The following is a 25,624-nucleotide window of genomic DNA, read 5'->3' on the forward strand; positions in this document are numbered from 1 at the left end:
GCGCGAGGGCCGTGCTCGATTCGGGCCTCCGCTCCCCAGGCTCGCCGCGCGCACGCTGAGAACGTGGTGCGCGCGCTGGCCTTTCGCGGCGGAAGGGATTCGGATTCCGTTGCCACAAGGCCGCGACGGTCTTGGTTCTGGCGGGCGCGGGCGGGGGTCTGAACAGACTGCGTCTTGTGGCTGGGGCGCACACGGGTTCGTGCATAGGAAGATATATACAGATCGCGCTCGTCTTCCTCTTCCTGCGTCCCTGAATGAGTCGCGATGTACCGGGAACGCGGGCGGGGGTGGGAGGGGGGCCAAGTGTATACAATATATAGTACTACTTTCGCAGTCTAGGATGCACAGATCTACGGTACAGAGATACATTGCGTGAGTGCAGATACCGGCGCGGGAGCGACACAAGCGGCCAAGTGCAGAACGGTGACAACATATGGGCGGGGGCGACGAGAAGGCGCGAGAGCATGGGGGAGACGAATGCGAATACAGCGAAGACGGGACAGGAAGGGGGCAGCGTGACGATTATCGGAATATAGTACTGCTATACGATCCATTACGTCGTCCTTCGCCTCGTCACGGGCACGACAGCCCAAGACAACCAAGCCCGAGGACGTCGCCGTGAACCGACGGCGGCTCATACCAGCTGGCTCACGCCCTCTTGCCACTCTGCGCGCGGGATGACGCCGGCGGACCTGCACACCGGGCACGCGGCCTCGACGGCCTCGCCCGCGTCGTGCTCGCCCACCGCCCAGCCCGCGACGCGCTCCGCGGCGACGAGACAGGCCGGGTGGAAGCGGTGCTCGCACGCCACGCCCGCCGCGCCCGCCTTGCGGATCGCGATCTGGCAGGCGGGGGCGAGAGCGGGCGAAGCCGAGCAGTCGTCGTCGTCTGAGGGCCCGATCCCGCAACTCACGTCGGAACACCGCAGGCCCATCTCACGCTCGTTGCGCTCGACGACCTGACGCAGAGTCGGGCCGGGAGGCGGCGGCGGCGCCCACGGCGGCTTCTCCTGCGGGGACGAGGACCGGCGTGCGCGAGGGGGTTGCGGTGGTGGTGGGATACCGGCGCCGGGAGCGGCGTTCGCAGCGGGGGGCGGAGGAGGGAAGGGCATGGGCATGGGCATACCGGGTATGGGCATAGGGCCGGTGTGGAAGTGGTACCAGGGTCCCGCGCGCGTTGCACCTTGCGCTGCACCTCCGCTGGGGGTGCCCTCTCGGGCGCCCGCTGGGGGTGGAGGCGGGGGCGGACCGAATGCGAAGGGAGGGGCAGCGCGGCCGAACGTCGACTCGAACACGGACCGAACGGCTTCCTGGAGTAGCGTGTCATCCAGGCGGAAACCGTGCTGGTCCGTGCGCGGAGGAGGTGGCGCAGGTCCTGTAAAGTGAGCGGGTTGAGCACCGGCTTCTCCCGCCGGGGCAGGCTGGGGTTGAGCGCCTTGCGCGCCAGGAGCGGTATTTCCACCCATACCACGGTCGAACAAGATGGGAATGGGAACGAGGCTGATCTCATAGCTCACGAACGGCGGAAGAGGCTGGTTCCTCCGGGCGGCGTCCGCGTCAGCCTGCGCCGCGGTTGGGGGATGCGCTGGGTCTTCAGGGCCCGCGGGTGCGGCACTGGGGTCGGCAGGGTTAGCTGGCGCAGGAGCGGTTGGGTTGGGCGGCGGGCCTCCGAAAAATGTGTGAAAGTGCGGAGGCAGCCATCCAGACGGGGCCGCCTGTGTCCGGTGGCGGTAAGTGAGCGAGTCAGGATCGATGTCGAACCTGCACGACGGACATGTCGTACGTCCCGGCTTGGAGAACCATGGCAGGAGGCAGGTTGCATGGAAGGCGTGCGCGCATGGAAGAACAACAATTTTCGGATGTGCTGTCGCGTGGGTCGCATCCGAGTTGTCAGCAGAGGCAGCAAAAGACTCGGCGGACTGGGAGGTGCCTGCGTATGTCCTGTCCTGAGTGGTTGGCGATGCGCGTGGAGAGGCGCCTTCCCGGGCGGCTTCCGCAGAAGCCTCGTCCTCGGCTAGCTGGGCGTTGCCCTCAAAGCCTCCACCTTCTGGATCCAGTAAGCTCTCCCAGCAGACAGAGCAAGTGGGGACATCGCCGCGAGATGAACCAGGACCGCCAACGCGCTCCATCCGTTTGATAAGGCCAGCAGGGACTTCTTCCAGTCCTTCGACGAGCCTCTGCGCACGCTTGGGATCGTCCGGCTCCTCCATGGCACCCATCCCTAGAGGCAGGAATAATACGGGACCGTCTCGGGGCACGCCGGCGCCATCTGTGGAATGGTTAACATGAGGATCCGAGAAGCGCAGAAATGCATTACCTGCCGGGGGGGTTGGCGCTGTGCCGCGTTGTGACGCCGGTCTATGACCAGGAGGGAATGGTACATTCATAAAGAAGTTCAGCAAGCTGGCAGCATCCGGGACAGGTGGTTGGGCGCCAGTAGGCTGCTGTGCGGGTAGTGGAGGGTGGGGGTGGCCATGCGGACGAGGCCCAGGGAATGCCATAAACTCAAAGGTCCATGTTCGGCGAGTGTACTGAGGCCCAGGTGGCGGGCCGGGAGGAAATGCGTCTGGCAGCGTGTTTCCAGCAGGTGGTGGAGCCGCATTAGAGCCGGTGGGCTGCTGCACTCCGTGATCCTCGGGAATGGGCATGAAGTGGTGGTCAACGTCTATATCCTGTGTTGAAGGAGAGTGCATGCGTTGGCGATTGGTACCACGCTCCGGAATGTGCTCATCTTCCTCATCTTCAACTCTCGCACGCCGGTAACTTCTTGAAGGCGTGGATGACGCAGGGTCGATAGACAATACAGGTCGAGGAGTAGGGTCGGACATCTCAATGTCTGGGCCCTCCACAGCTGCAGATACTGATGGCATTTGAGTGGGAACAGCAGGAGAGGTGTGCGAGGGAGAGGTCGGCGAAGGAGATGATTGCGTTGGAGTCGTGTGCTGCGGGCTTGGAAGTGGATGGAGGAATTGCTGGAGCGAGGCGAGATAGATTAGGAAGGAAGAACAAAAGACGAAGAGTTGAAAAGTGGGTCTCAGATGTGAAAGAGGTAGTGACTTACGAGGACTCCCGAGCCACTCGTACTTCTCGATTGTGTCGGCTCTACATCTTCGGCTCCGGCGACTGAGGTAGGGACCACAGAGCCCGGCGGCAACGCTTGGATGGTGGAGTTGGCGTGAGGGGACCATCCGGTGGCTCGTCTGAGGATGGGATGGGCGGATGGCGAGGTAGAATTCCGCGAACGAGGTTGCCTAGGGTCTGGCGGAGTGGGGGATCGAGGACGCGACGGAAGAGACCGCCGTTGTTGTGATTATTGTCAGGCATGACGGGGCGGTACAACAAGAAATGACGACAGAAAGAGGAGGAGACCAGGACTGGTGGTGGTATAGGGAAGGCTGTGGCGGAGGCGGCCTCGTCGTCGATGACCGTGCTGAGGCTGAGCGATGACGACCCAAAGCGCTTGAGGAATGTTCCGGAACAAATCCCAAAATGGAAGGCACCGGACTCCTGGCGATGCACAGCCCAGACCGCCAGCCTCCCAAGACCAATCTGCCGAGGTCGTTCGTGAACGGTTCAGCAAGGGGATGTCGTGGACCCGCATATCCTAGGTGAGTGGCGAGATCGTTTTGTTATGACTGTCTTCATCTATTGTCAGACCATCGCATGTAAATTGACCTGTCGCAATCTTCTGGTTGCCTCCTGAATGCGTGAAATCCTATCCATGGACATCATAACTCATCCGTCACATCCGCTCAGGTCAAAACGTGCCCTGACAGTCGTCTATTAGCTCAAGTGGAATTTTTGAGAAGTACGAGGTCCAAATAACACTTCTGCCATCTCGGTGGAAGCATCTCTGGCACAAGTATCGTTTTCTAAGCCGTCATACACTATAAAAGAGTTGACTGATTTGCACTCAGATTTCATAGGGCACGAGCTGGTATCGCTACCAATCTACACATATCAAACATATTAAACGGCTGCCGAACTTCGGATTCCACGCGTACCCTGACGGTGATGAACCAGTAGAGTCACACCACTTCTCCTTCTCTTCTGTTCAGGTCCTCGACACGTTCTTGTTCTCTGTGCCGAAAAGCTCATCGTGTTCTTGTATCCTGCTCGGCACATCCCCTTCATCCTACCGCTACCTACGCAGGTTCAGCTTGTGGTTCTCAGACACGGATCCCGCTGTCTTCATCCGACAAGATTTCTCATCCACGACGGACCGAATGCATTCGAACCTTCCTGCAATCCCGCCACCATCGCCGCGAAACGTGGGCAACCATCACCGTCTTCTTTGCAAACCACATTCGTTATCCCTAGCATGATGCGCGTCCAGACATCCGTACCGATACCGTCCGGGGGCTCGGACGTCCTGCGGAGTGACGTTATGCCGCTACCATCGGATGAAGTATTAGTACGCCACAGCACATCTTCGTGGGACTCGATGGTGCCTCCGCGGACGACACTGCATAGCCGCTGAGTTGCGCCCGATGTTCACACCCATTGCCGTAAGTCTGCCTGCAATTTATGCTGTATTGTGATGATCCAGATATTCTTGTTTCACCATCACGCCTTTGAACCGTCTTCCAGCGCAAAGTCGGTGCTGGAGGCTTGGGACCCACCGCCTCATCCACCGCCAACTTCTCGACCGGCCCTCGTTTCAGGGTGCAGAACCGCATCTCCCATTCATTCCAAACTGAACGCTACACCGAGTCACGAACGGCGCGCCGGCCGGGCAGCACCCCGTTATCCTGTCCAGTCAGACCCCGAAGGTAGTCCAAAAGTCCAACGGCCACCGCGCGCCCTCCTTCCTGGTTCCCAATCAAGGCCGGCGTTCTGTTCGGTGCGCCCTGCCGGTGAAGCTCTGAATTGTCTCACGCGTCAACAGTTCTGCCCCAGGCCCGCCTCGGCAGCCCGCTCTCGAAGAGCCCGCGAGCGCGAAGGCCCGCACACCGCCAGCCTGCCGCGAAGCACGAAGCTCTCGCCCAACGCTTCCCCGCCGCCCGATGGCCAAACGCCGTGCGCGCGCTTCGAGCGTCCGATGCGCGTCCCCGGCGGCCGTTCACGTCGGCGTCACGTCCAGCGCCCTCCGCCTTCGCGCGATGCGACGCGCAGGGCCAGCCTGCCGTGACGAGGGCCCGAGACGGGCAGGCGACGTCCGTGCTCCGGGCCGCACCCTCCTCTCCTCGTCGGACGGCGGGGATCTCGGGAAAGCCACCGCACCTCCGAGTCGCTACGTCGGGAGGGCTGTCACTGCACCGTACAGTCGCCGCGCCACAGGCCGGACCCCATGTGCACATTCACTTCAGCTGCGGATACGAGGCGTCGATGCTCCCCCCGCGGCTCATTGTCGGGTCCCGCCCTCCCAACCTGCGCTCGTCCACCCGCAGCATCTGAGATCAGGGGAGGGACTCTGCCCTGCACATCTCGCGTCGCATGCAGCAGTGTATGGGCACCGTCGGGACGGGCGTCGCGCTCCCATCACGCCCGTTGCGCACAATGAATACCCCATGTGGGAAGCCATTTAGTCTCCGTATGGGCGGGCTACAGCTGACGAGCGTGGCCAGATCAGCAGGCGGAAGGGCTGGCCCTGGCTCCCACGCGCGGGTCGTGCGGTACTATAGAGCAGCACTACTGAGAATGTACATACGAGATCGATAAAGTGCACTGTACGTGATCCATCGAGGAACAATGTGCACATCTCGGCGTCGACACGCACACCACCCGATCACTCTCCCCGCCGCGTGCGCTCGCTGAGTTTCAGACATCTTGTCGAGCGCCGCGCGAATAGCGCGGCCGAGGATTGTCGTCGTCGTGACGTCTCGCGCAATTCCCCGCCGTCTGCGTCGTGAACGTCCGGCCGGCGCGATCTTCGGGAGCTATAGCCTTCCCTCGTTCTCCCTCTGGCGTTACGCTGCGTCTACGCATTCGAAAGTGGAGCTGGTGGCAGCATGCGGGGACACACAGCTACCTGCGCGATGCGCGACCCCGAGGTCATAGGGCTGAGCCTGCGCGTCGGCAGGGCAGGACGCTAAGCCATTGCCGACCGCACTTATCCCCCCTCCGACTGGATCGTGCGCGGCCGGAACGAGAACTGATCTCAGCCTTGGGTTGTCAGGGCCCTCTCGCCCGGTACTACGGCCGCAGTCGCCCCGCGATCTCGACGACGGTGACAGCTTGCCAGATAAAGAATGTCGAGGGCGAGATCATCCGGCACGAGCGGGCCGCCGCGCGGCCCGGCGGCCCATCGCCCACTTGGTCGCAGCTCGAGTCCAACACCTCGAGGCTCGCAAGTACTCCGCGGGATACCCTATTCGACACCCAATCTGACCGTGCGCACAGGCTTGGTGTGCGCGCGCGCGCACCAGCTCGGCACCCCTGCGTGGCTAGCCGCGACGCGCCCCCGCCCGCCTCGGCCACCTTACCTACACCAACACACACTAAGTACTGTGTGCGCCGCGGCGCCAGCCGGGCTGATGGATCCCCGCGGGGTGCCACGTCCCCAGTGTATCTCCCAGCAATCTCCACCGCGCCCGCGATGCGCGATTCGACGCGCGATCGACCGCCCCTCGTCGTCGACCCTGTCCAGCGTCTTCGCCCTCTGTTCCGGCGGCGCGCGTGCGGACGCGCTGGGCCATTGCTCCCCGCCCCCCCCCGCCCCGCACAGCGTCCGCCGCGAGGCTCCTTCCGGGCGGGGACGGGTTCCAGCCCGATTCCGGCGCGCGCGCGAGTGGAGAGAGTGCTTTGCCTGCGGGACCGCGCCGTAGGCATTGTATGTGCCCCACGTACGTACATGGGACTGGCGGCGTCCCAAGCTGGCCCGTCGCGACTGCGAGCTCCACCGTCCACGCGGGACGAGACGGAGGCGGAGTGCGGTGGGTCGCGAAGTCGCAGTGCGGACGGCTGCAGGCCACCATGATCGCGCGCTTGATCTCGCGCGAGTGGAGCAGGCCGGAAAGCTTCTCTGCCCGCAAACGTCCATCGCGAGCTCCCGGCTGCGTCCACGCCGCCACCCACCGCCCCTGCCATGGCGCGACCATCAACGCATCACGCTCGGGGGCAACAGCAAGACCACGACTCGGCGTCAGCGGCAGCACCGTCGAACGCGGAGTTCCTGCCTCGCTCAGGCTCTCGCCTTCCAAGTTCCTATCACCACGGCGCGCGTGCGTGCATGCGTGCGTCGATCTGCCGCAGTCGCGCTCGTATGTACGACACCTCCAGCAGCCCTTCCCATACCCTGCCCGACAGACGTCCGACGGGTGCGGCAGGGCGCCGGGCGAGGGTCCACGCACGGACACGAGGCCGTGTCATTACGAACCCCGCGCGCGCCGCGCCGCTCGGGGACTGCGCGCGACGAAGTGCCAGTACTGCTCTTCTCGCGACTCCAGCCGCGAAGAAGGCCTGGCTGGCCGTGCCGACCCCACGTTGTAACTTGCACTTTCCTGCAGAGGGCCCGCTTCGACGCTCGCTGGCGCCCGCAGCCGGCCGTCGATGCGGCACGCACGGACACGCCCCATGGCCATGTGCTCCGCTTGCTTCGCCGACCTTGCGGCCTTCTCAGCCTACTGTCGCCGCCGCCGTGGGCCAGCTTCCCGCGTCTCCACAATCTCGCCTGCACTGGGAGCGGGGCAGGACGCCGGCCGCGCTCGGCGACAGCGACTCTCGAGCACCCCCGGGCAGATGCGACCGAGCGCGACGCTGGCGACATACGGGCACACGAGGGCGCACTAGAAGAACCGAGTCGACAAGCGGAGACGTCCGGCCGCGGACCGCTGGAGGCTCGAGTCTCGCTCAGGCTCCTCGCCAGACGCCGATGCACCAGCACTCCACCCGATTCAGCCTCGCGTTTCCTCCGCCGGCTCGCGGTCCTCCTCCATCGGGGCGGACGTGCCTGGGTGGTGGTGAGAATAGCGGGCCCAGGGCGAATGCCCCCGGGCTTCTCCTCTGCACGGCGGCGAGCGAGAAGGTATGTACTTGTACACGCGCGCGTCCGATTCGCCCTCGCCCCCTCCGTTCGTCGAGCCTCTCCGTCCGGCGTCCATGTCACGGTCCGCATCCGCCCTCCCCCGCGTCGTATCGCGAAACCCTCGCACGCCGCCGCCGGAGCGCACCCGCACCCACCCAGGCGTGGACGGCGCATCGCCCTCGCCGCCACCCGCGTCACCGCGTTATGAACTCTTGCGCTTCGCGTTACGTTGCCCGCGCCGGAGGTATCGTCGGGCGGCAGGCAGCCCGAACTGCGAACAAACCACGGGCAGCGCCCGCCGAGTCAGCAGACCGTCCCCGAGCGCCACGGGCGCAGGCGAGGTGACCGAGCGGGGCAGGAGAGCAGCAGAGGAAGGACGCACGAAGACGGTGGGATAGAGCACGAGCAAAGTGGCGCCGGCGGCCCACGCGTACCGCACGCTCGTGGGGAACGGCTCGGAGAATTGGCCCTGGCTCCATTTCGCGATGACGAGGAGCTCCGTGAAGATCGTGGCCAGCAGCAGCCAGACGTGCTGACCCATGCGCACAGCCCGTCTGCGATAACCCAAGATACGCCCCGCGATGCGGAGGGAAATGCGATCGACCGTCAGCCCTGCACGATCGCGTCGGAATCGGGGTCGGAAGTGTACCCACCTGGGGTCGTTAACGTATTGGTACAGCTCACGCACCGCGGGCAGTGCGCAGAGGAAGACGCCAGCCAGACGCGCGATTACGAACGGGTGGTCGGGTTCCATCCAAAGGAGCGCCTGGAGCAGAGCGGAAGCATCGTCAGCGTCTCGCCCCGCATGCAGTTGTCCCGGTGCGAGACTACGCTAACCTTGAGGTAGAACGGATTGAGCTCCGCGGCGAGGAAGACGGCGAGAAGGAGAACGACGGTGAAGTAATGTCCGAACGACGCCGTGCCCTCCCATTGAATGTCGTCCAGTCATGTGGGGAGAACTGTGTGATGACACGCTTCGTCTTTGAGCGGATCCCTCGGGTCTGCCGGAAGCCACGCCAAATGTAACCCTACGGGGCGTTAGCGTCCCGCGACCGGGGCGGCGGGCTCTCATACCTTGACCTCGAAATACTGGCACGTCTTCATGCCTAGAGAGACCGAAATAACCGCTAAGTTAGCGGGGACATGCCGACTACGCGTGGTGGGGGCTGACCGAGATATGTGCCGAGCCAGTTGCACACTAATACATCCAGGATCCACTGTGTGCGCGCTGAGCATGACGGTATTACACAGATAAGAATGTCCGCGTACATGGTCCCACCAGCACTGCGCCGCGACACTCAATAGTCAGCACCCGCCTTGGCCATGACGACACGATGATGCATACCTCTGCGAAGTTGGCCAGCTGGTGCTGCAAGCTGTACTCTGCGAACTCAAATGCGACGCTCAAAATCTGGCGTCGGCGAAGGTTAGAGGGCCGGGGGGAGGCGGACGAACGCGGGCAGGCTAACGACGCACCCAACAGAACCAGTAGTCGCGCAGGATCAACGCCTTGCCAAACCAACCGAGAGCGTGCGCCAAACAGAAGATGTCTATCGCGTTCTACCGCCGCACGTTAGCGGACGGGCCCGCGGAGCATCGGGGACGCCCACCCAGATGTTGTCGACCGTCAGGTCGCAATTCTCGGCATAGCTCTTCTCGGGCAGCGGCCGACCGAGGCTGGAGTCGAGGTATTTCATCATCGAGCGCGCCGAGTCGAGGTCCTGGAAGACCAAGAACACGAGCGCGAGCTCGTACTGTAGGTTCACGCCCAGAATCATACGCCAGAACGCTGCGATGGCGACCAGGGTCAGTTGCAGCTGCCCTTGCGCGCGCCACCGTCCCCCGCCCTCCTCTGCGCCGCCGCGCGCGCGCGCCGTGCCTCGGAAAATTAATCACTCACCCGGATGCGGTCGGACGAAGGGCCCGTCTCGGAACTGAATCATCGAGAACAGCAGGAAGGAGACAATGGCGGCGTACGCCCCGCTGCACGGCCCGCGTCAGCCCCAAACACGCTCCGCGGACATCGAGGGCGACAGGCAGGGACTCACACGCGCTGCTTCTCCGCACCCTCCTTCAGCACATCCTGCGTCATCGCGACGTACGCCAGCACCGCGAGCCCCGCCCCGAGCGCGGTCAGCGTCAGCGGCTTGTAGAAGAACCTGTGGGGCGGTCACGACGCGTCGCGAGGCCGGGGGGAAACAGCGTGGGGGGTACGCACTCGACGCTCGTGTCGTGCTGCTCCTGGAACGGGGTGATGTGCGTGTACGATTCCTTGCGGTCCGCCTGCAGCACGCCTCAGCACCCCGCAGCGCACCCGCGGGCCGTCGTCACTCACGTCAAACCCTGCACGGCCGGTCAGCGTCCGGCGCGGGCGCGCGGGGGGCGATCGCATGCGCGGGGCGACTCACAGCGAACGGGCGCGCCGTCGAGCCCGGGCATCGTCGGGGGGCCCGCGGCGTCGGGCACGGCGGGGGGCGCGCCGTCGGACTCCTCCGCGGCGGACGTCGACGCGTAGGACGGCTCTTCTCTGCCTGGGCGGGCCATCGCTATTCTTGATTCTCGATTCTCGGGTGCCGGGTATGTGCGGCGGGCTTCTCTCGCTCTCCGCGTGCTTTACGGTGTATCCGGATCGTGCGGGAGCGGCGCGCGGGCGGCGGGGGTGGTGGCGGGGAGAGGCAGAGAGCGTCGTCGGGGACGCGGGCGTGGCCGGGGGCGGAGCGTGCAGAGGGTGCGCGGCCCACGCATGCATGACGCGCTCCAACGGCCACCGCCCGAGGCACGTTGGTCACGGTCCGCGTCTCTCCGTCTCCGTCACGCACGCGCGTGCGGCGTTGCCAGTTGGGCAACGCGCGGAACCGCGCCGGAGCGCCCGCCTCCGATCGCCCTGCGAGTTCGCGAGGCTCGACGTGCTGCATGCGCTAGCCTCATCCGTCGATGCCGACGGCGGCCCCAGGCGGACGCTGGCGGCTGTGTGTGGGTCCTGCCGACGCCATGCCCGAACGGGCCTCCCGACGCCCCGCGCGTGGCCCTGGAGGGTCGCACGGCGCCGCGGGGTCTCAAATTAAAAGGGGAAGCGACTGTGCCGGTTGCGAGCCGCCCTCGTGTGCGTGATCGTTATGTACAAATTCATTAAGCACGCGCTGCAGCGCGTGCTCCTCGACGACCGTCTGTTGGTCGTCGTGCACACGAGCCGAGCGCGGGCGGAGGCGCCGGCCTCTGCGGGCAAACGGGAGTTGAAACGCGAGGATGCAGTATAGATGCCAAAGCCGTTCATGCAGAACGACGGAGGAGTCACGCAGGGCGCCATCACCCTGGAACTCCTGCCGATGATTTATTTTTTGTGTGCTTTCTACTTTACTACATACGACCTACGGATCCGCGTGCCGTACCCGGAGTTAACGCACGGTTCCGCGACGGTCGTGGAAGGGAAACCACCCCGTCGCCTCGAAGCTCGTGTTTGCGGCCTTCGACACCAGCCCCGCGCCGCCGCATCGAAGTCATGTCCAGAGTCTTGGGCTCCCTAGAGCCAGACCGCCGTTGCACCCGTTCAAGCTTAGCCCCCGCCGGACTCTATATCCACCGCGGCCGTGCGAGAAGCGGGCGCGATGCGCCGCGGGGCTCGGTGGCGAGAAGAGCCTTAGCTGGCAGGAACTGTCCACGACGCGCCGTCGACGTCCTTACGGCCTCCCGCGGTCGCGCGCGGCGGAGCTGCGACCTCCACCCACGCCGATCCCCGGCAGCGGTGGCGCGGCCGCGGGACCGGGGCCTTGGCGGTCGACGTCGGACGTCGAGCATGGGATTGGAGGCCGTCGCGCAATTTGCGGGCGGGCTGCGCACCCGCCGTCTGCGTATTGGCACTTTGACTCTGAGTTTGCGGGGGGCGATCGATGGGAAGGCGATGGGTGTCGAAGAGGGTGGGTGGCCAGTAGCAGACCACGTACGTACGCGCACGCGGGCCGTAACGCAGCCAAGGTCCACGAGGGACTGGAGCGAGGAGTGCGGAGGTCGCGAACGGCCTGGTCGTCGTGAGCTCCTCCAAACGGACTTGGACCGGGTCCTCTCTGTCCCTGCTGACCGGGCCATCAGTGGAGCCGTCAGACAAGGCAACAAGGGCAGAGAAGGCGTACTTGCAAAACGCGACACGACCACGCGCAGAGGATCCGCGACATCAGGACCTCCGACCTGCGAGAGGACGGTGCTCCCGGGGCACCGCGGACTCGAACTATAGTCGTGGCTTCTGGCTCGTACGGCACCATCCACCCAGGAGCAGTGCCGTTCGTCTTCGCAAGCCTTGCATCGCGAAGTGTGGTGGCCGGACCGCCTCGCAGAGATACTAGTAGACAAGGCAGGTCGCCCTAGGGAGTGAATCGGCGTGATATCGAGGGAGTTTGCCAAGCAAGCTCATCGCTGGAATCTCCGGTGCTTGTCGGCGCCAACGTCTGCGTGTCGACCCCGGCGTGCGGTCGGAAACCAGGCTCCGCGGGTGGCCCGGATGGTTTGTCAAGTCCGAGGAGGAGAGCGAGATCCGTAGGCGACTGCGAGGGCGCAGTGGCACTCCCTTGCAACCAGGACACCAAGGGTAGAGGCATGTGCCGCTCGTTCGGGCTTTCCTGGCGCGTGGGAGAGAAGAAAGAAGCAAGGGGGGCATCAGGTAATTTGCCCAAATGCGAGCCATTATACGAGACGACGCCCATTTCGCCATAGGGTGCTGAGCGGGGCGATGGTCGCGGCAGCGGTGGTCTGGCCCGTGCACGGACGGTGAGCGTTAAAAAGCACATTTCCGAGGATGGGGGACCTCGAGCTGCCGCTAGGTGGGATGGACGGTGGGTGGGATCATCATTATCGAGTGTGGACAATGGGCTGGCGGGGGCTCACATGGACTGGTGCGGTGTCGACGCATAGGACGAATGGGCTGCGGGGTGTGTGAAAGGGAGCGGGCACGGGCGGCTGGCCGACATTGTCGTAACCGTCGAAGCTTGGTCGAGTCGCTCGTCCAACCGCCCAACAATCAGTGGCGGTCTGGCAGCGCCACACCCAAACACCGCCAAATAGCATCACCGCCAGCACCCGACTGTGGATCCTCCTCATTCCTGTGCAGCCCGCTACTCACCGGCCCCGTCACGCCATCATCGCCCAGAGTCGACGGCAAGGTGGCAAGCACTGAACACGTACGGCGACCCGTCGAACTGTGCAGCCTGGCCCGCACTCGGCCTCGTGCCCAGGCTCCTGTCGGTGAAGACCCGCGAATCGGGACTTGTTCTGGGAACCCTTGTCACCTTCTCCAGCGCCCGCCCTCGACCGGCTTCCGCGGAGGACGGATTCCACCGGGCGGGGGCGTTCAGACGATAACCTCAGGCAGGTCGGCGAATGCGGCAACTCCGTCGCGCACGCCGGTGTGGTTCGCGCTCGACATCGTTCGGAATAGGGCTATCGACGTGCGGGTTCCCTGTCCTGCCACCCGTATCCTTGTGCCGGAGCTTCTAGCCAGGGGCACGCGCGCAGGGAACCCGAGCACGAGCACGGATTGTCCTGATTCCTGTGTATACCCCCCTGCGCGTTTCGAACCTTCACCGAGCCCCGATTCGCCCGTCGTCAGCCTGCCACTGGCGGCGGCCCGGCCTCCGTCAACGCGATCCCGGTCAGTTTCCCAACGCATCCCCGAACCGTCGCTCAACACCTTCGGGCGTGTGTCCGCAGGTTGCCGTTCTGTCCCAGGGCCTCGCTCGTCTGGACATTAGTCCGCTTTCAGCGTTTCGCTGCCACGACCCGCGAGCAGAAGGCTGCCTGTCCCGCCCCTCCGCCCTCCTCCGCGGGGCGTGACGACCGTCCGAGCTGGATGTCACTAGACAGATTCGCACACGCCACGGGCCCAGGAGTAGGTGCGCTCTCCTTCTTGGGCATGCGCAGCCGCACGGGCCGTACCGGAAGCGGAGACCGGGACGTCGGTGCGCGCGGCTGGACTGTCGTTCCGCATGCTGCTCCCAGATAGCCTAAGGAGATGGGGCCATGGGGCTGGGCGGGTTCGTCCGTGTTCCTGCAGGATCCTACCTATGTCGCCGGCGCGGGCCATATCTGCCTGCTGGACGAGTGTGGTCCGCGCAGGGCGGCGATGGTGGGGAGGAAGGGAGCGGCCGCTGAGGCCGGCGGTGGCGTGCGGGCGCGGGTGGCGCGCAATGTATTAGGGGAGGAGACGGTGTGGCGGGCGTTGGTGTGGATGAGGAGGAGCGAACCTGGGCCGCGCGCGAGATGGAGAAAGGAGAGGCGCGGGGTTCACGTAAAGCTGGCTGGTGTGCGTGAACCCAAACGCCACACATCTGATGAGCACGTCATCTGCCATGGCCGCTTGCCACGCGTCTCTGTGCGCTACCGCTCCAGCCTGAGCCATCGCGCGCTCGCCGGCATCCAGCTCCAGCCAGCGCGCGACGTGCCCTCCGGCGTTCTCCACCCTCGTCCAGGATCAGAAGCTGCTCGTCGCCCCGAGCACGCCGCCGCCCGCCTGCGCGTTCGCGTGCACGCCAGCCTCGCGAAGCTCCCTCCCGACTCATCCGTTCACCCGCCTCCGCCTTCCAGTGCTCCCGTTCAGGACCGCTGCCCAGGCCCGACGCCCAAACCGCGTCCCGCGTAGCATCCAGCTCTCTTCCCTGTCCCGCGAGCACTCTCCCCTCTGACGGTCATACAGTCCCCGGCCGCGCCCCGCCGCCCACCCGACGCAACCCTCCTTCGCGGCAAGCCACTTCCTCCACCCGTCCACCCGACGTGCGTCCGTCGCCTCCTCGCTCTCGTCTGTCCATGTACTTACCCACTCGACTCGTATGCTAATCAATCACCTCCCCATGATGACACCCGCACATACCCGTCCCGCCAACCTGATGCCCGTTCGGAGTTGGCCGATCCGTGTGCCCTTCCTGGATATATTGCGCTCTCCTGGCGCGCGCTCCGGGGGACACCGCACACCGGCCCTCCCGACTCCAGCCCGCGCGCCCGCTGTCCGCTCCCCGCCGCGCGCGGTGCAGGGCGCAGACAAGAACGGCGCGCGCGCACTGAAACCCGGCAACGGACCCTCGAGGTCGCGACGCGCGGACATGACAGGCACAATCGAACGCGAAGGTGCCCCGCGCCAGCTGCCCAAGACGGGACACGGCGGGCTGCAGGGTCGCAGCGAGCAGGCAGGAGTCTGAGCTGGCAGGGGGGGGCTGGCCCTTCGCATCACTTGTGCGTAACGGCATCCGCGACGCAGGCCGGGCGGGCGCTGGCCGGGGCGGGCGAATCTTATCTGCTTCCGCGGCAGGCCGCGCCCGATTTCGCCCGTGGGAAGGGAGGACGTGCGAGCGCTGGTGTCACGGCCGGGAGGGTGGGAAGGCGAACTCGGTGCCCAGGGCCTGATCCATTTTCGGGCGTGTTTGTTCGCGCGAAGCCGCGTCGCTGGATCGCGCCCGCGCTCAGATCTCCTCCATCTGGCCATCCCTCTGCCTCTCCATGGCGCTCGCGACGTTATAAAGTCCTCCCCGTCCCGCCGTGCCGACTGCTCCCCACCGCTGCCATGGCCATGTCGTCTACCGCCATCGTCCCCTCCGAAACCTTCCACCAGCCCCTCCAGTTCAAGGGCGAGATCATGGACTTCGATATCGCAGGCCTCGAGGTCGACCACCGCAAGCGGTCAGTCTCCTCCCTCCGCACACCCACCCACATTCCTCCTCGCGCACCCCACTCATCCCCCCATGTCTGCAGGCGACGCAACCGCACCACCCAATCATGTCTGAACTGTCATACGTCCAAGAGGAAGGTACGCGTGTGCTCTGACCAACAGTGCCCCTTCGCGAACCCCTCGCTTACCTTCTCAACAACAGTGCGACCGCAAGCGGCCCTGCCAGCGCTGCATACAGCTCGGCCTGGTGCGTGCCCGCGCCCCCTCTGCGCCCCGCCCCCGCTCTGCTCACTCTGCGCCTCGCAGACCGGCCTGTGCGTGTACGAGGTCGACGACCCCGCGCTGAGGTGCGTCGCGCGCCCCGCGTCCGCGCCTGTCTGCACTCTAACTCACGCACCTCCCGCGCGCCCAGGGATGACCCGAACGTGGACGAGAACACCCGCCTGCGGAATCGTATCGCCGAGCTCGAGAGCCTCGTCCGCGAGCTTCGGGGTGAGTCTCTTCCCGTCCTCTCGCGCTGCTACCCCCGCCGACGCCGTTCTCCGCCTCTCTCCTTCCTGCCTCCCCTATCCGCGGTGCCCTCCTACCTCGCCCCCCACCCCACCACCCCCCACGCAGGCAAGCCGCATCCAAAGTGGGCAGAGCCCAGCTTCTGCGACGGCGACGCGACCGAGAAGTGGCACTCGCGCTCCTCCCGGCGACTGCAGTACCAGAAAGGCCCCCGAGCGGACGGCGGCGGGCGCGGCGACGGCGACGGCCGCCCGCCCGCGATCAAGACGGAGCAGAGTGCCGACCCGGCGCAGCACGCGGCGGGCCTCTACCGCTTCTCGCCGTCGCCCCCGCACGACGCGCACGGGTCCCCGACGACGCCCTACGCGCTCTACTCGCGCCACAACGGCGGCGGCGGGGCCGGCAGCGGGGGGAGCGTGTACTCGCCGACGGACGACTCGTGCTACGCGCCGTCGCCGTCGCTCGCGTACGGGGACGCGCGCGGGGGCGACGGGTACTACGACCACCACGGCCACGCGCACGCGCACGGCGGCGGCGCGCACGGGTACGCCGCGCACCCGTGCGCGTGCGTCACGAACCCGGCCGCGGGCAACACCCTCATCGGGCTCACGCAGCAGCTCCAGAACACGCTCGCGCTCCTCCGGCAGCTGCCCGAGCACGGCGCGCCGCGGCAGCAGGCCGCGTGCGCGATCACGCGGCGCGTCGCGGAGCTGCACGACATCATGCAGTGAGTGTCTGGCCCCCTGCGTCTCCTCTCTCTCTCGCGGACGAAGCTGACGTTTGCTCGAGCAGCGGGAATGCGCCCGGCGCGTCGCTCGGGGGCGCGGGCGCGTACGAGGGGCTGTCGACGCCGACGGAGACGGAGCTGAGCATGAGCCCGATCTCGACCTCGAGCCAGTCGAGCATCGGCGCGCCGCCGCCGATCGTGCACGACTCGCAGGCGTGGGCGGCGGCGGGCGCGGGCGCGATGCCGCAGCAGACGGGCTACGACTCGTACTTCCCCGGCGTCGCCGCGGCGCAGGCGGACCACTCCGTGTTCCACAAAACGTACCACATCAACTAGCGTGGCGCGCTGGCTCGTCGTCTTCTCCTTCCGCTTCTCGTGTGCATCTCATCCCCGTACCCCCCACTCCCACCCTCAACGGTCGCCACTGCTCTCGCTGCCCCATGTCACCTGTGCCTTTACTCGTCACGACCTTGCTTGGATACAATGTCTCGTCCCGTCTCCCCGTGCTCGTCCGCTCTCGCCTCGTTCTCGCACGCATCTGTATGTCGCCGCGGACACCTATGGACCCCTCTACCTCTCGCCCCGTCCGGCCCTGGCCCCTGCGCCCCCGCCCCGCTATCGATCTCACGTACGTACACGCTCCCCGCACGCGCCCATCTCCGCCCCGCCGGTCCCCTATACCTCGCTCCGTCCGTCTGCCCGTCCGCCCGTGTGTACTATTTATCTCCCGCTCTCCCCCGTCTCCCCCCAGTGTTGTTGTACGGCGCGCCGTCGGGCCCCCCCTTCCTTCCCTCAGCCTCCCCGTCCCCGTCCCACCGCTCTCGTGTACACTAGCCAGAACTCGGCGCGCGGCGCCCGGTGTAGCAATAGTAGCCTAATCGCAGTATAATCTCTCCGCCCGACGCGCGCTTTGCATTCGGCCGGGAGGGCGGGACGAGTGGAACGTTCGAGTTGCTCGGCTCCCACCCCGCCGCCGCTCTCGCCGGACGCGGGGACCTAGCTTCGGCTTCAGCGCTCAGTCGTGCTCGGTTCGGCGCCGCAGCTCGCCTCGTGCGTGCACGGTGGCGCGTGCGTTGGCGGGTGTTGTCGTCGGGCGGCTGAGGGCGCACACGGACGCTCGTCGTGTCGAGCGTATAGTGGTGTACTAGCCATGTACAGCGACCAAGTACTCAGACGTCGGGTCCGGGGTCCCGTTGTGTACTCAGTCGGGCATGCCGCCGAGGACGTATCATCCATCAGCATCGCTAAATTTTCGTTCTTGCCAGGATGGGCAGGGGCGCGTCGGTGCGGTTGGGGTACCCGCATATTGTACAGATCTCGACGTACGTACGTACACAGCATGCGCGCACAGAGGCGCGAGGACGGGCCTCCGCGTTTCCTTCTGCGGCGGGTCTGCCTGGCCAGTTCGCGTCCTGAGCTGCGGCACCCCAAGTGCTTACTGTCGACCGGGCATCCGCCTGTCGAATATGGCGTCGGCGGACCGACGCTGGGCGTTGGACGTCGGCGGGTCGTCGAGTATCAACGGCTTTGACTTTTCGCGTCGTCTGTCGTCGACCGGCGACCGTCGAGGTCCCACCCCGCCGCCGCCGCCGCCGCCGCCAGATCCGCCGCGGGTCGTGTCGACAAGCGTGCATTCGGATGATGCACAGTGTGTATGTACACATGCTGAATGGTGTCGATGAGGCGTCAGCCACGTCCGTCATGCGCGTGCTCCGTAGTCCGACGCCCGCTCGAGTCCTCCTCCCCCCGCTCAAGTGCTGATCACACACTGAGCGCGCCCGTGCTCCCCACGGCGAAGCGGAAGACGCGGTCGTGCCCGAGCGGGGCCCGGACCGGCTCCCGGGCGTCCTCGCCGCCGGGGAGCGTCCAGACGTCGCGCTCGACGAAGGTGGCGCGGCCGTCGTGCCGGACGAGGATCGCCGTCGAGAGGCTCGTGCCGTACCAGCGCCCGTGGGACGGGGAAGTTGAAGACGCCGCGGGCGCCGGGGCGAAGGGGTCGACCGCGTGCGGTGGGGGGGAGCGACTGGGGGGACGCGGATGGGGGCGACGTGCACGGTCGTGGAGAGGTCGCGGCGCGCCGCGGGAGCGGGAGCGGTCTGCCAGCTGCGCACGGGGACCAGGGGGGAGAGGGGGTCAGCGTCGGGAGAAGGAGAAGGGGGGAGCAGAGGCGCGTCCAGGCGCACGGCGGGTCGGGTGCGCACCCGGGGAATGGCGAGGCGAGGGCGAGGCGAGGAAGAGGCGGGAGGAGAAAGATACAAGCATGGGAGTCGATGAGAAGGAACGGGGTCACGGGCGGAGCGGGGAACGAACGCGAATGGGCGTGGACGGGACGGGGGCGGGAGCAAGAAAACTCGAGCCGAGACCGAACGGGAGAGAAGGAAACGGGGGGGCTCACGTTAGAAGCGCGAACAGTCGCTCCACGACCTCGGCCTCGGCCGTGTCCTCTGCGAGCGACGCGAGCATCTCGCGGAACGCGACCCTGCCGTGCTGCACCTTCGGCCACTCAGGCTCGCCCGGGGCGCGGTCGATGAGCCCGTTTGAAAGCCCGCCGCAGCTGCGCTCGTCGTCCGTCAGCGGACGGGCCGTCAATGCTCCGCCACCCCCCGAGTTGGTCAGGAGCGCGGCGTCGAGGTCGAGCGTGCCAGGCCGCGCAGGCGGTGTTGTCGACGGAGACAGGAGGAGCATGTTGAAGCCCGCGTACGCGCGGCCGCGGTTTGCGGCGAGGAACGCGTCGATTTCCTCCGAGAGCGGCACTCCTGGGGTCTGCGGGAGGAGAAAGGAGGAGGTGAGATCGCCGCGGGAGGATGCGTATTTCCGGTACGGTTCCGTGATGTTCGTTCTGCTCGTGCGGTGGGCGGTCAGCGCAGGACCGGACGGGCAACATGGATGGAATGGACTCACAGGACGGCTATCCTGCCAGTCCGGTTAATCCCCAGCCAGGTCCCACCGGCAGCCAGGTCACGGCCTGAGAGGACGGTGGGCGCGCCTGGATCTGCCGGTGCGTCTCCGTGGACGTCGGTCCCGATTGGGCCGAAGGAGTGCCATTGGGCGGGCGCGGTCGGACGAGAGAGGAACTCATCGCGATTGCTGCACAAGATTCTGTCCAAGGGGTGATCAGAAGGCGCGCGACACCGGGCCACCGGCTCTACGATTGGGTGGCCGCCAACGGAGTACGTACAGCGCGTAGTCCGGATGGTCGACGGTCCAGAAACCAACGCACATCGGATGAGGAGGGTAGTCGAGTATAAGGCACAGACCGGCCGGTGAATTGAGCGGAAGGGAACTCGAGTGGAATGGAACCCTGTCAAGGCTAAGCGTTGTGAGCAAGACGCACGCCGGCTCGGTGGGACGATCAGGCTTGGGACGGCCGCGGAGAGCACGAGCTGGGATTTCGGTGACCGGCGATGGGAGAGGGGTGAGTAAGCGAAGCGAGCAATCTGGCCAGAAAGAGCTGAGTGCGGATTTCGAATAGCAGGTCGAAGGCGTTGAAGCGATAGGCCGATGGCGGTGTAGTCCCGAGGTGAGAAGAGGCCGCGGCTAGACCACAGGCCGACCGGATCAGCGCCTAGAGGGACTGAATGGGATTTTCAGCTGATTTGCACCCGCAGAGCTTCAGTTCTCCTGTCTTGCGAATCCCGCGGAGGAAGAGGACGCAGCTCAGGAGGCCTCCAACCCCGAGTGCGCGCCAGCCCGTTCTGGGTGACTGTGACAATCCGTGACAACCCGCCTCGCGTGACTATGGCGGTCGCAATCAGTGGTTGTCTTGAACAAGTTCTCCCATCTCGCCTGTGCTCGCGGCGGCTTCCCACTTCCCTTGGTACAGCCCGGACCTCGGACGGCAGAACTCTCATGCCTCCCAAAAGGAACATCGTCATTCTAGACAATGGGGCCTCGACCATCAAGGCCGGTGTCCTCGGCGTCCACGACAAGCAGCCACGGTAAGTCCTCGGCTTTGTGGTCATACCGCGTACCTTGTTATATGTTCCTTCCTGGAGCCGCGTGAGACGCATCACGAGAGGAAAGGGGGGAGCGTTGTGAGTTGATTTCCAACTGGTTCATTGCGATGAGTTCTTTTGATGAGCCGTGCGGCGGAACCGCGCTTTGCCTGTGGCGTCTCCGGTCGTGTTGGAGGCACCACGTCTAAGACTTAATTTGGGGAAACATGCTGCTGTCTTCAGGCAAACTATCTGGCACGCAACAGTCCCCTCGATAGGCCCATCGTTGTGGACACAGCCAGAAAGGAAGTTGCTCAGCTCAATGAGAAGTGCATTCGGGCCAGGCAGGTTGGTGACACGGGACAATGTGTTATGGAGACTTGTTCAGATCATGCTGTCCAGGCGATTTCCCCTCATCTTCCTGTCCCCGTGCGTTCGCTACGCTTTCTCATTCTGGGGTTCACTCCCTGCCGGCTTTTTTCTCGTACGCCGTTCATTGAAAGTCGCAAAAGCCAGAACCCATGCTCATCTCAACCCCAGAGTCATTTCGAACGCAGTCGTCCGAGAGAAGGGCGACAAGGCCACGTATGTCGGCCATGAACTTACCCAGTGCCAGGATTTCACGTCCCTACGCTTTCGTCTCCCGTTCGAGAAGGTGGGGTTTTCAGCACTTCGTTTGGTGACGCTGAAGTGGATACACCGCAGCGCCTAGGGTTTCCTCGTCGATTGGGATGCCCAAAAAGCCATTTGGGACGGATTGCTCTCCAACGAAGTTCTCGGAGTGGGTCCATCACGCCAGTCATTGTCCACACAACTGACTGTTCCCTTATTAAGGTCAATACATCGGAATCTTCTCTGCTCATCACAGAACCTTACTTCAACCTGCCGAATGTCCAAGACGTCTATGACCAATTTGTCTTTGAGGAGTACGACTTCCGATCGTACTACAGATGCACTCGTCCGTATCTTTCCCGACGCCACATTGGACTCCCGCTGACACGATGTGGGACGATCGATATATAGCTGCATCCCTTATCCCGTATGGTCGCCTTCTGGCACAGCCAAAGCTGCCAGCGCCGGAGTGCGTCCTGGTTATCGATTCAGGGTTCAGCTTCACCCATGTCGTGCCGGTGCTCAAGGGAACGGTGGTTTGGGAGGCCGTCAAAAGGTGGGTTCATCTACATCCGTCACGGGGGTCTTGGCTACGGATGGCGGAGCTCTCTCAAATCTTTTCCCGACGGGAGAAGCCCCCTCGGAGCGCGAGACGTGCGACGGTCCACGTTGGCTATACGAGACGACGGGGGCTGTATGCGCGTGGGGGGCGCGATATGGCTGCGTAAGGCTTAGTGGGCGGTTTGCAGCTTGCCTATCCCGGGATCTCCGGTATGGTGCTGCATCAGATGACAAAGGTTATTATCCTTCTCAGGGTCTGCATTCCAGCTGCTCCACTCGCTGCCGCGATCATTTCTCCATGCCCCGTGCGGCAAACATTCTATGCGCTGCCCTTCACTCTCACGTCGACAAAGCGACTCTATACTGCCACTGCCCGGATTGAACAAAGCCATGACCCTGCAAGTTTTCCTGTCACGGTCCAGTCTCGCTGTTATGTCAGAATGACGGCTAAGTCATGGCTTTGTCCACTCCATGGTCATGGAGGATGGTATCGGCAGGCACTGGGTGTTTACCAATACTGAGTGTTTTCATTCGGATGCAATGTGCGCCCCTTGCTTCCGCAGCCAAAGAACATGCTGTCGCCAGGAGACCGAATCAAATGAGTATTTCACCTGACTTTCCCGTTCATTCCATCACTTTCAAATCTCGGGCATCGTGTCAGCCCGACCCATCGAGACCAGGACTTCACCATGTTCTAAACTTGCATCGTGGTCAAGTCCCGGTGCGAGATGGCCGTAATGAGAGACTTTGCGGATGCACAGTCCGTCTCGGCGGCCATCCCTATTATGTGCCGTGACATAACGCACGGACGTTTTTCGCTGATATCTTCGTCAACAGGATCGACGTCGGTGGCAAGCTTTTGACGAACCATCTGAAAGAGACCGTATCATATCGTCAATGGAACATGATGGAGGAGACCCACATCATGAACGAAATCAAAGAGGCTTGTTGCTTTGTATCCGAAAATTTGCGCGGGACCTTGAAACATGCCAGTACGTTCTTCTATGCGGTGTTCTCTGTCTCATCATAACTGAAGGTGCGCATTCCCGACCTTCTGTATCATTTTTTCTAGCGCACAGCCCACAAAAAACCACATTGTACAGGAGTACGTTTTTCCAGACTACTCCGCCCACAAGCCGGGACGCATACGGCAACCAGGCGAGGCTTTATCCGATGCCGTGCAAACCTTGGTTATGAACAACGAGCGGTTCACGGTTCCAGAAATCCTCTTCCATCCGACGGACATCGGCAATTATCATTTCCTTCCACGGCATTGCCCGCCGTCACGCCGAACCTTCGCTCACGCGCACGATTACGGTCTAGGTCTAGGACAAACCGGGCTCAGTGGAACGGTGGCGTCGAGCATAGCGCTCTTACCGGAGGATCTGCAAGGACTCTTTTGGGCCAACATCGCGCTCGTTGGCGGGAACACCGCCCTGCCCGGGTTCCGCAATAGACTGTACGTGTGACGTGCGGACCCCTGCCGCTGCGCCATCCCCCGCCCACAAACCTTCGTGCGCAGGCGCTGATCTGCACCCTTGACAGGATGGCCGAGCTGCGCGCCCTCGCGCCCGTCGATTGCGAGGTTGTCGCGTTCGCGTCAGACGAGTGCGTCCCTCCCTTATCAGGCGTCCTCTCCCTCCGTGTTGCGCGGACACGCCCGTGCGCCCGCGGCGTCCATCTCGCGCGATCCCCCGCCGGCTTCCAAGCGGTGGGCCTCAGGCCGAGCCCACAACCTTGTGCGCGACGGATGACATGACACGACCCGGCTGACTCCCCGCTCTAGGCCTACCCTGGAGGCGTACCGCGCGGCGGTCGCGTTCGCGCGGCGCCCAGAGTTCGCCCAGTGCGTCGTGACGCGCGAAGACTACCTCGAGATGGGCAGCGCGGCGTGCCGGCGCCGGTTCGCGGACTGGAAGCCGGCGGAGCGCGAGGCCGCACCCGCGAGGCCGAGGACGCAGAAGGGGCGCGCCGACGCGAGCAGCGGTGGCGCGCGCACTGACAGCGACTCCGACGGCGGGGACGCGAACTCGCCCGCGCCGACGACCGCGAAGAAGCCGGGCCGTGGGAGGGGCCGAGGGCGCGGCGCGGCGCGGCGGGGGGCGTGAGGGACGGAGGAGGTGGCGGGGACGGGCCGTCGGCCGCGTCTTCGCCTTCGCCTTCGCTCTCTCCCGCGCGCCGTCTTCGCTCGCGGTCTCCGCCGCGCTGGGTGGTGCGAGATGGCAAGGGGCATCGCGAACATCGAGCCCGAGATGAACGTCGAAACATGGAATCAAGGCTGTTGTACATGTAAACGAAGCACTTCATACACCGAGGAGCGAGATGATCGACTCCGGTCACTACCTTTGACGCTTTGACTCTCTCATTACGCACTTGTGACTATCGTCTCTCCCTCGAAACGTCCCGCACGGGCGCGCCGTGTCGCTCTAGCTGTCTCCGGACTCCATTTCCGCACCCTCGTCCTCCTGCCCCTGCGCCTCCTGGATGGTCTCAATCAGCCTGCAGCGGAACAGAGTGGTCAGCGACAGCCCGGGCGGTGTCTCTCACGGTCAAGGCGGAGACGAAGCAGGGGACACACTCACCCCCAGACCTCTTTGACAAACTCCACAGGATGCTCTCGTGCTCGCGCTGGATGTCACACCAGACCGTTGCTGGAATCGGCTCGTCGGCGGTGCCACGCGAAGCTTCGCGGTGGTCACCACTCCACTTTCGTCCGCGTCCAGTAGGGGCGCGTGCATGTCCGCGCAGAGCGCCTCCAGTGCCGCAAAGTCCCGCCCGAAGACCTCCTCGAGCGCGGCGAAGACGTCCTCGTCGACCTTGCACTCCGCCTCGGGTATGTGCAGCCGCTCCGCGTCCGCGAGGCGCTCGACCGCAGCCGCACGCCGAACGCCGTCCACTGCCGTCGGTTCGCGAACGGGAACGGGCGGACGGGCGTGAGCACCCCGTCCGCCGCCTCGCCCTCGCAGTCGAGCCGGCAGGGCGCGATGGGCAGGCAGAGCGGCGCGGCGGGCCCGGGCGGCGGCGCGGCGCCGACGTACATCGCGACGACGTCCTCCGCGTACGCCCCCGACTCGTCCTCGAGCGGGTGCAGCGTCGAGGTGACGACGAGGCCGAGGTAGCGGCGGCCGGCGAACGCCTCGAGCGCGGCGCGGTGGTCGGAGCCCTCGGCGGCGCTCGCGACGAGCGAGTCCGTGTTGAGCGCGAAGGCGACGTACCGGCCGGGGAGGATGCGCCACTTCTCTGGCGGGATGCCCGCCGCGCGCGGGGTGGGGTGAGGCCGAACGTCGCCCGCTGGCTCGGACGTGCGCGGCCGCTCGGGGACGACGAGCGAGCCGCACCAGGATATCGGGGACCCCATCTCGACGTCGTCCGCGGACCTGCAGCCGCCGGGGCTGATGTGGCCCGTGCAGCTGGGTGGGCTGCCTGAGCGGACGAATGAGAGGTCAAGCGGGATTAGGTTGCATTCTTTCATGGTGGCGGGGAGTGGTGCTGGGGGGTGGATAGCGGTTGCGGTTGCAGATTGCTGGATGGGAGAGGCGGGTTCGCGCGACGAGGTGCGTTCTGAGAAGTCTAGGAACTGAAGACGACTTTATACAGTGACAAGCCTATTGTACGCAGGGGTAAAGCAAGGTACGCCACTGTGTCGACCACAGAGAAGATGCCAGCAGT

General features: G+C 64.9%; 6 protein-coding genes across 6 annotated transcripts; 2 read left to right on the top strand and 4 right to left on the bottom strand.

Moving 5' to 3' along the window:
* Positions 1 to 634: 634 nt before the first annotated feature.
* On the bottom strand, positions 635 to 1,111 carry BXZ73DRAFT_50550 (uncharacterized protein; the record flags this gene model as incomplete). The annotated part of the gene is made up of 1 exon (XM_048020457.1): positions 635 to 1,111. One exon carries the CDS (start codon positions 1,109 to 1,111, stop codon positions 635 to 637), a length of 477 nt encoding a protein of 158 aa, XP_047875634.1.
* Positions 1,112 to 8,167: 7,056 nt separating this feature from the next.
* Positions 8,168 to 10,509, bottom strand: BXZ73DRAFT_91325 (phosphatidylserine synthase 2; the record flags this gene model as incomplete). The annotated part of the gene is made up of 15 exons (XM_048025935.1): positions 8,168 to 8,236; positions 8,348 to 8,519; positions 8,619 to 8,731; positions 8,803 to 8,889; positions 8,937 to 8,993; positions 9,040 to 9,071; positions 9,137 to 9,182; positions 9,235 to 9,249; positions 9,311 to 9,376; positions 9,442 to 9,525; positions 9,576 to 9,754; positions 9,866 to 9,948; positions 10,014 to 10,124; positions 10,184 to 10,259; positions 10,374 to 10,509. 15 exons carry the CDS (start codon positions 10,507 to 10,509, stop codon positions 8,168 to 8,170), a joined length of 1,326 nt encoding a protein of 441 aa, XP_047875635.1.
* A 5,068-nt stretch (positions 10,510 to 15,577) lies between these two features.
* BXZ73DRAFT_50631 (uncharacterized protein) lies at positions 15,578 to 17,183 on the top strand (the record flags this gene model as incomplete). The annotated part of the gene is made up of 7 exons (XM_048020473.1): positions 15,578 to 15,621; positions 15,694 to 15,748; positions 15,813 to 15,857; positions 15,917 to 15,957; positions 16,023 to 16,102; positions 16,229 to 16,847; positions 16,910 to 17,183. The coding sequence occupies 7 exons, from the start codon at positions 15,578 to 15,580 to the stop codon at positions 17,181 to 17,183; spliced, it is 1,158 nt and encodes a 385-aa protein (XP_047875636.1).
* Positions 17,184 to 18,608: 1,425 nt separating this feature from the next.
* BXZ73DRAFT_50637 (DUF833-domain-containing protein) lies at positions 18,609 to 20,069 on the bottom strand (the record flags this gene model as incomplete). Its single annotated transcript, XM_048020475.1, has 5 exons — positions 18,609 to 18,777; positions 18,849 to 18,950; positions 19,243 to 19,686; positions 19,749 to 19,946; positions 20,026 to 20,069. The coding sequence occupies 5 exons, from the start codon at positions 20,067 to 20,069 to the stop codon at positions 18,609 to 18,611; spliced, it is 957 nt and encodes a 318-aa protein (XP_047875637.1).
* Positions 20,070 to 20,696: 627 nt separating this feature from the next.
* BXZ73DRAFT_91328 (actin-like protein Arp6) lies at positions 20,697 to 24,063 on the top strand (the record flags this gene model as incomplete). Its single annotated transcript, XM_048025936.1, has 10 exons — positions 20,697 to 20,785; positions 21,323 to 21,437; positions 21,495 to 21,554; positions 21,617 to 21,740; positions 21,806 to 21,950; positions 22,793 to 22,951; positions 23,028 to 23,203; positions 23,279 to 23,414; positions 23,501 to 23,563; positions 23,742 to 24,063. 10 exons carry the CDS (start codon positions 20,697 to 20,699, stop codon positions 24,061 to 24,063), a joined length of 1,389 nt encoding a protein of 462 aa, XP_047875638.1.
* Positions 24,064 to 24,381: 318 nt separating this feature from the next.
* Positions 24,382 to 25,427, bottom strand: BXZ73DRAFT_103636 (uncharacterized protein; the record flags this gene model as incomplete). Its single annotated transcript, XM_048015640.1, has 3 exons — positions 24,382 to 24,454; positions 24,602 to 24,783; positions 24,837 to 25,427. 3 exons carry the CDS (start codon positions 25,425 to 25,427, stop codon positions 24,382 to 24,384), a joined length of 846 nt encoding a protein of 281 aa, XP_047875639.1.
* Between the last annotated feature and the right edge of the window lie 197 nt (positions 25,428 to 25,624).

The sequence above is a fragment of the Epithele typhae genome (genome assembly GCF_022376455.1).
Source record: "Epithele typhae strain CBS 203.58 chromosome Unknown BXZ73scaffold_42, whole genome shotgun sequence".
In the NCBI taxonomy this organism is placed as follows: Eukaryota; Fungi; Basidiomycota; class Agaricomycetes; order Polyporales; family Epitheliaceae; genus Epithele; species Epithele typhae.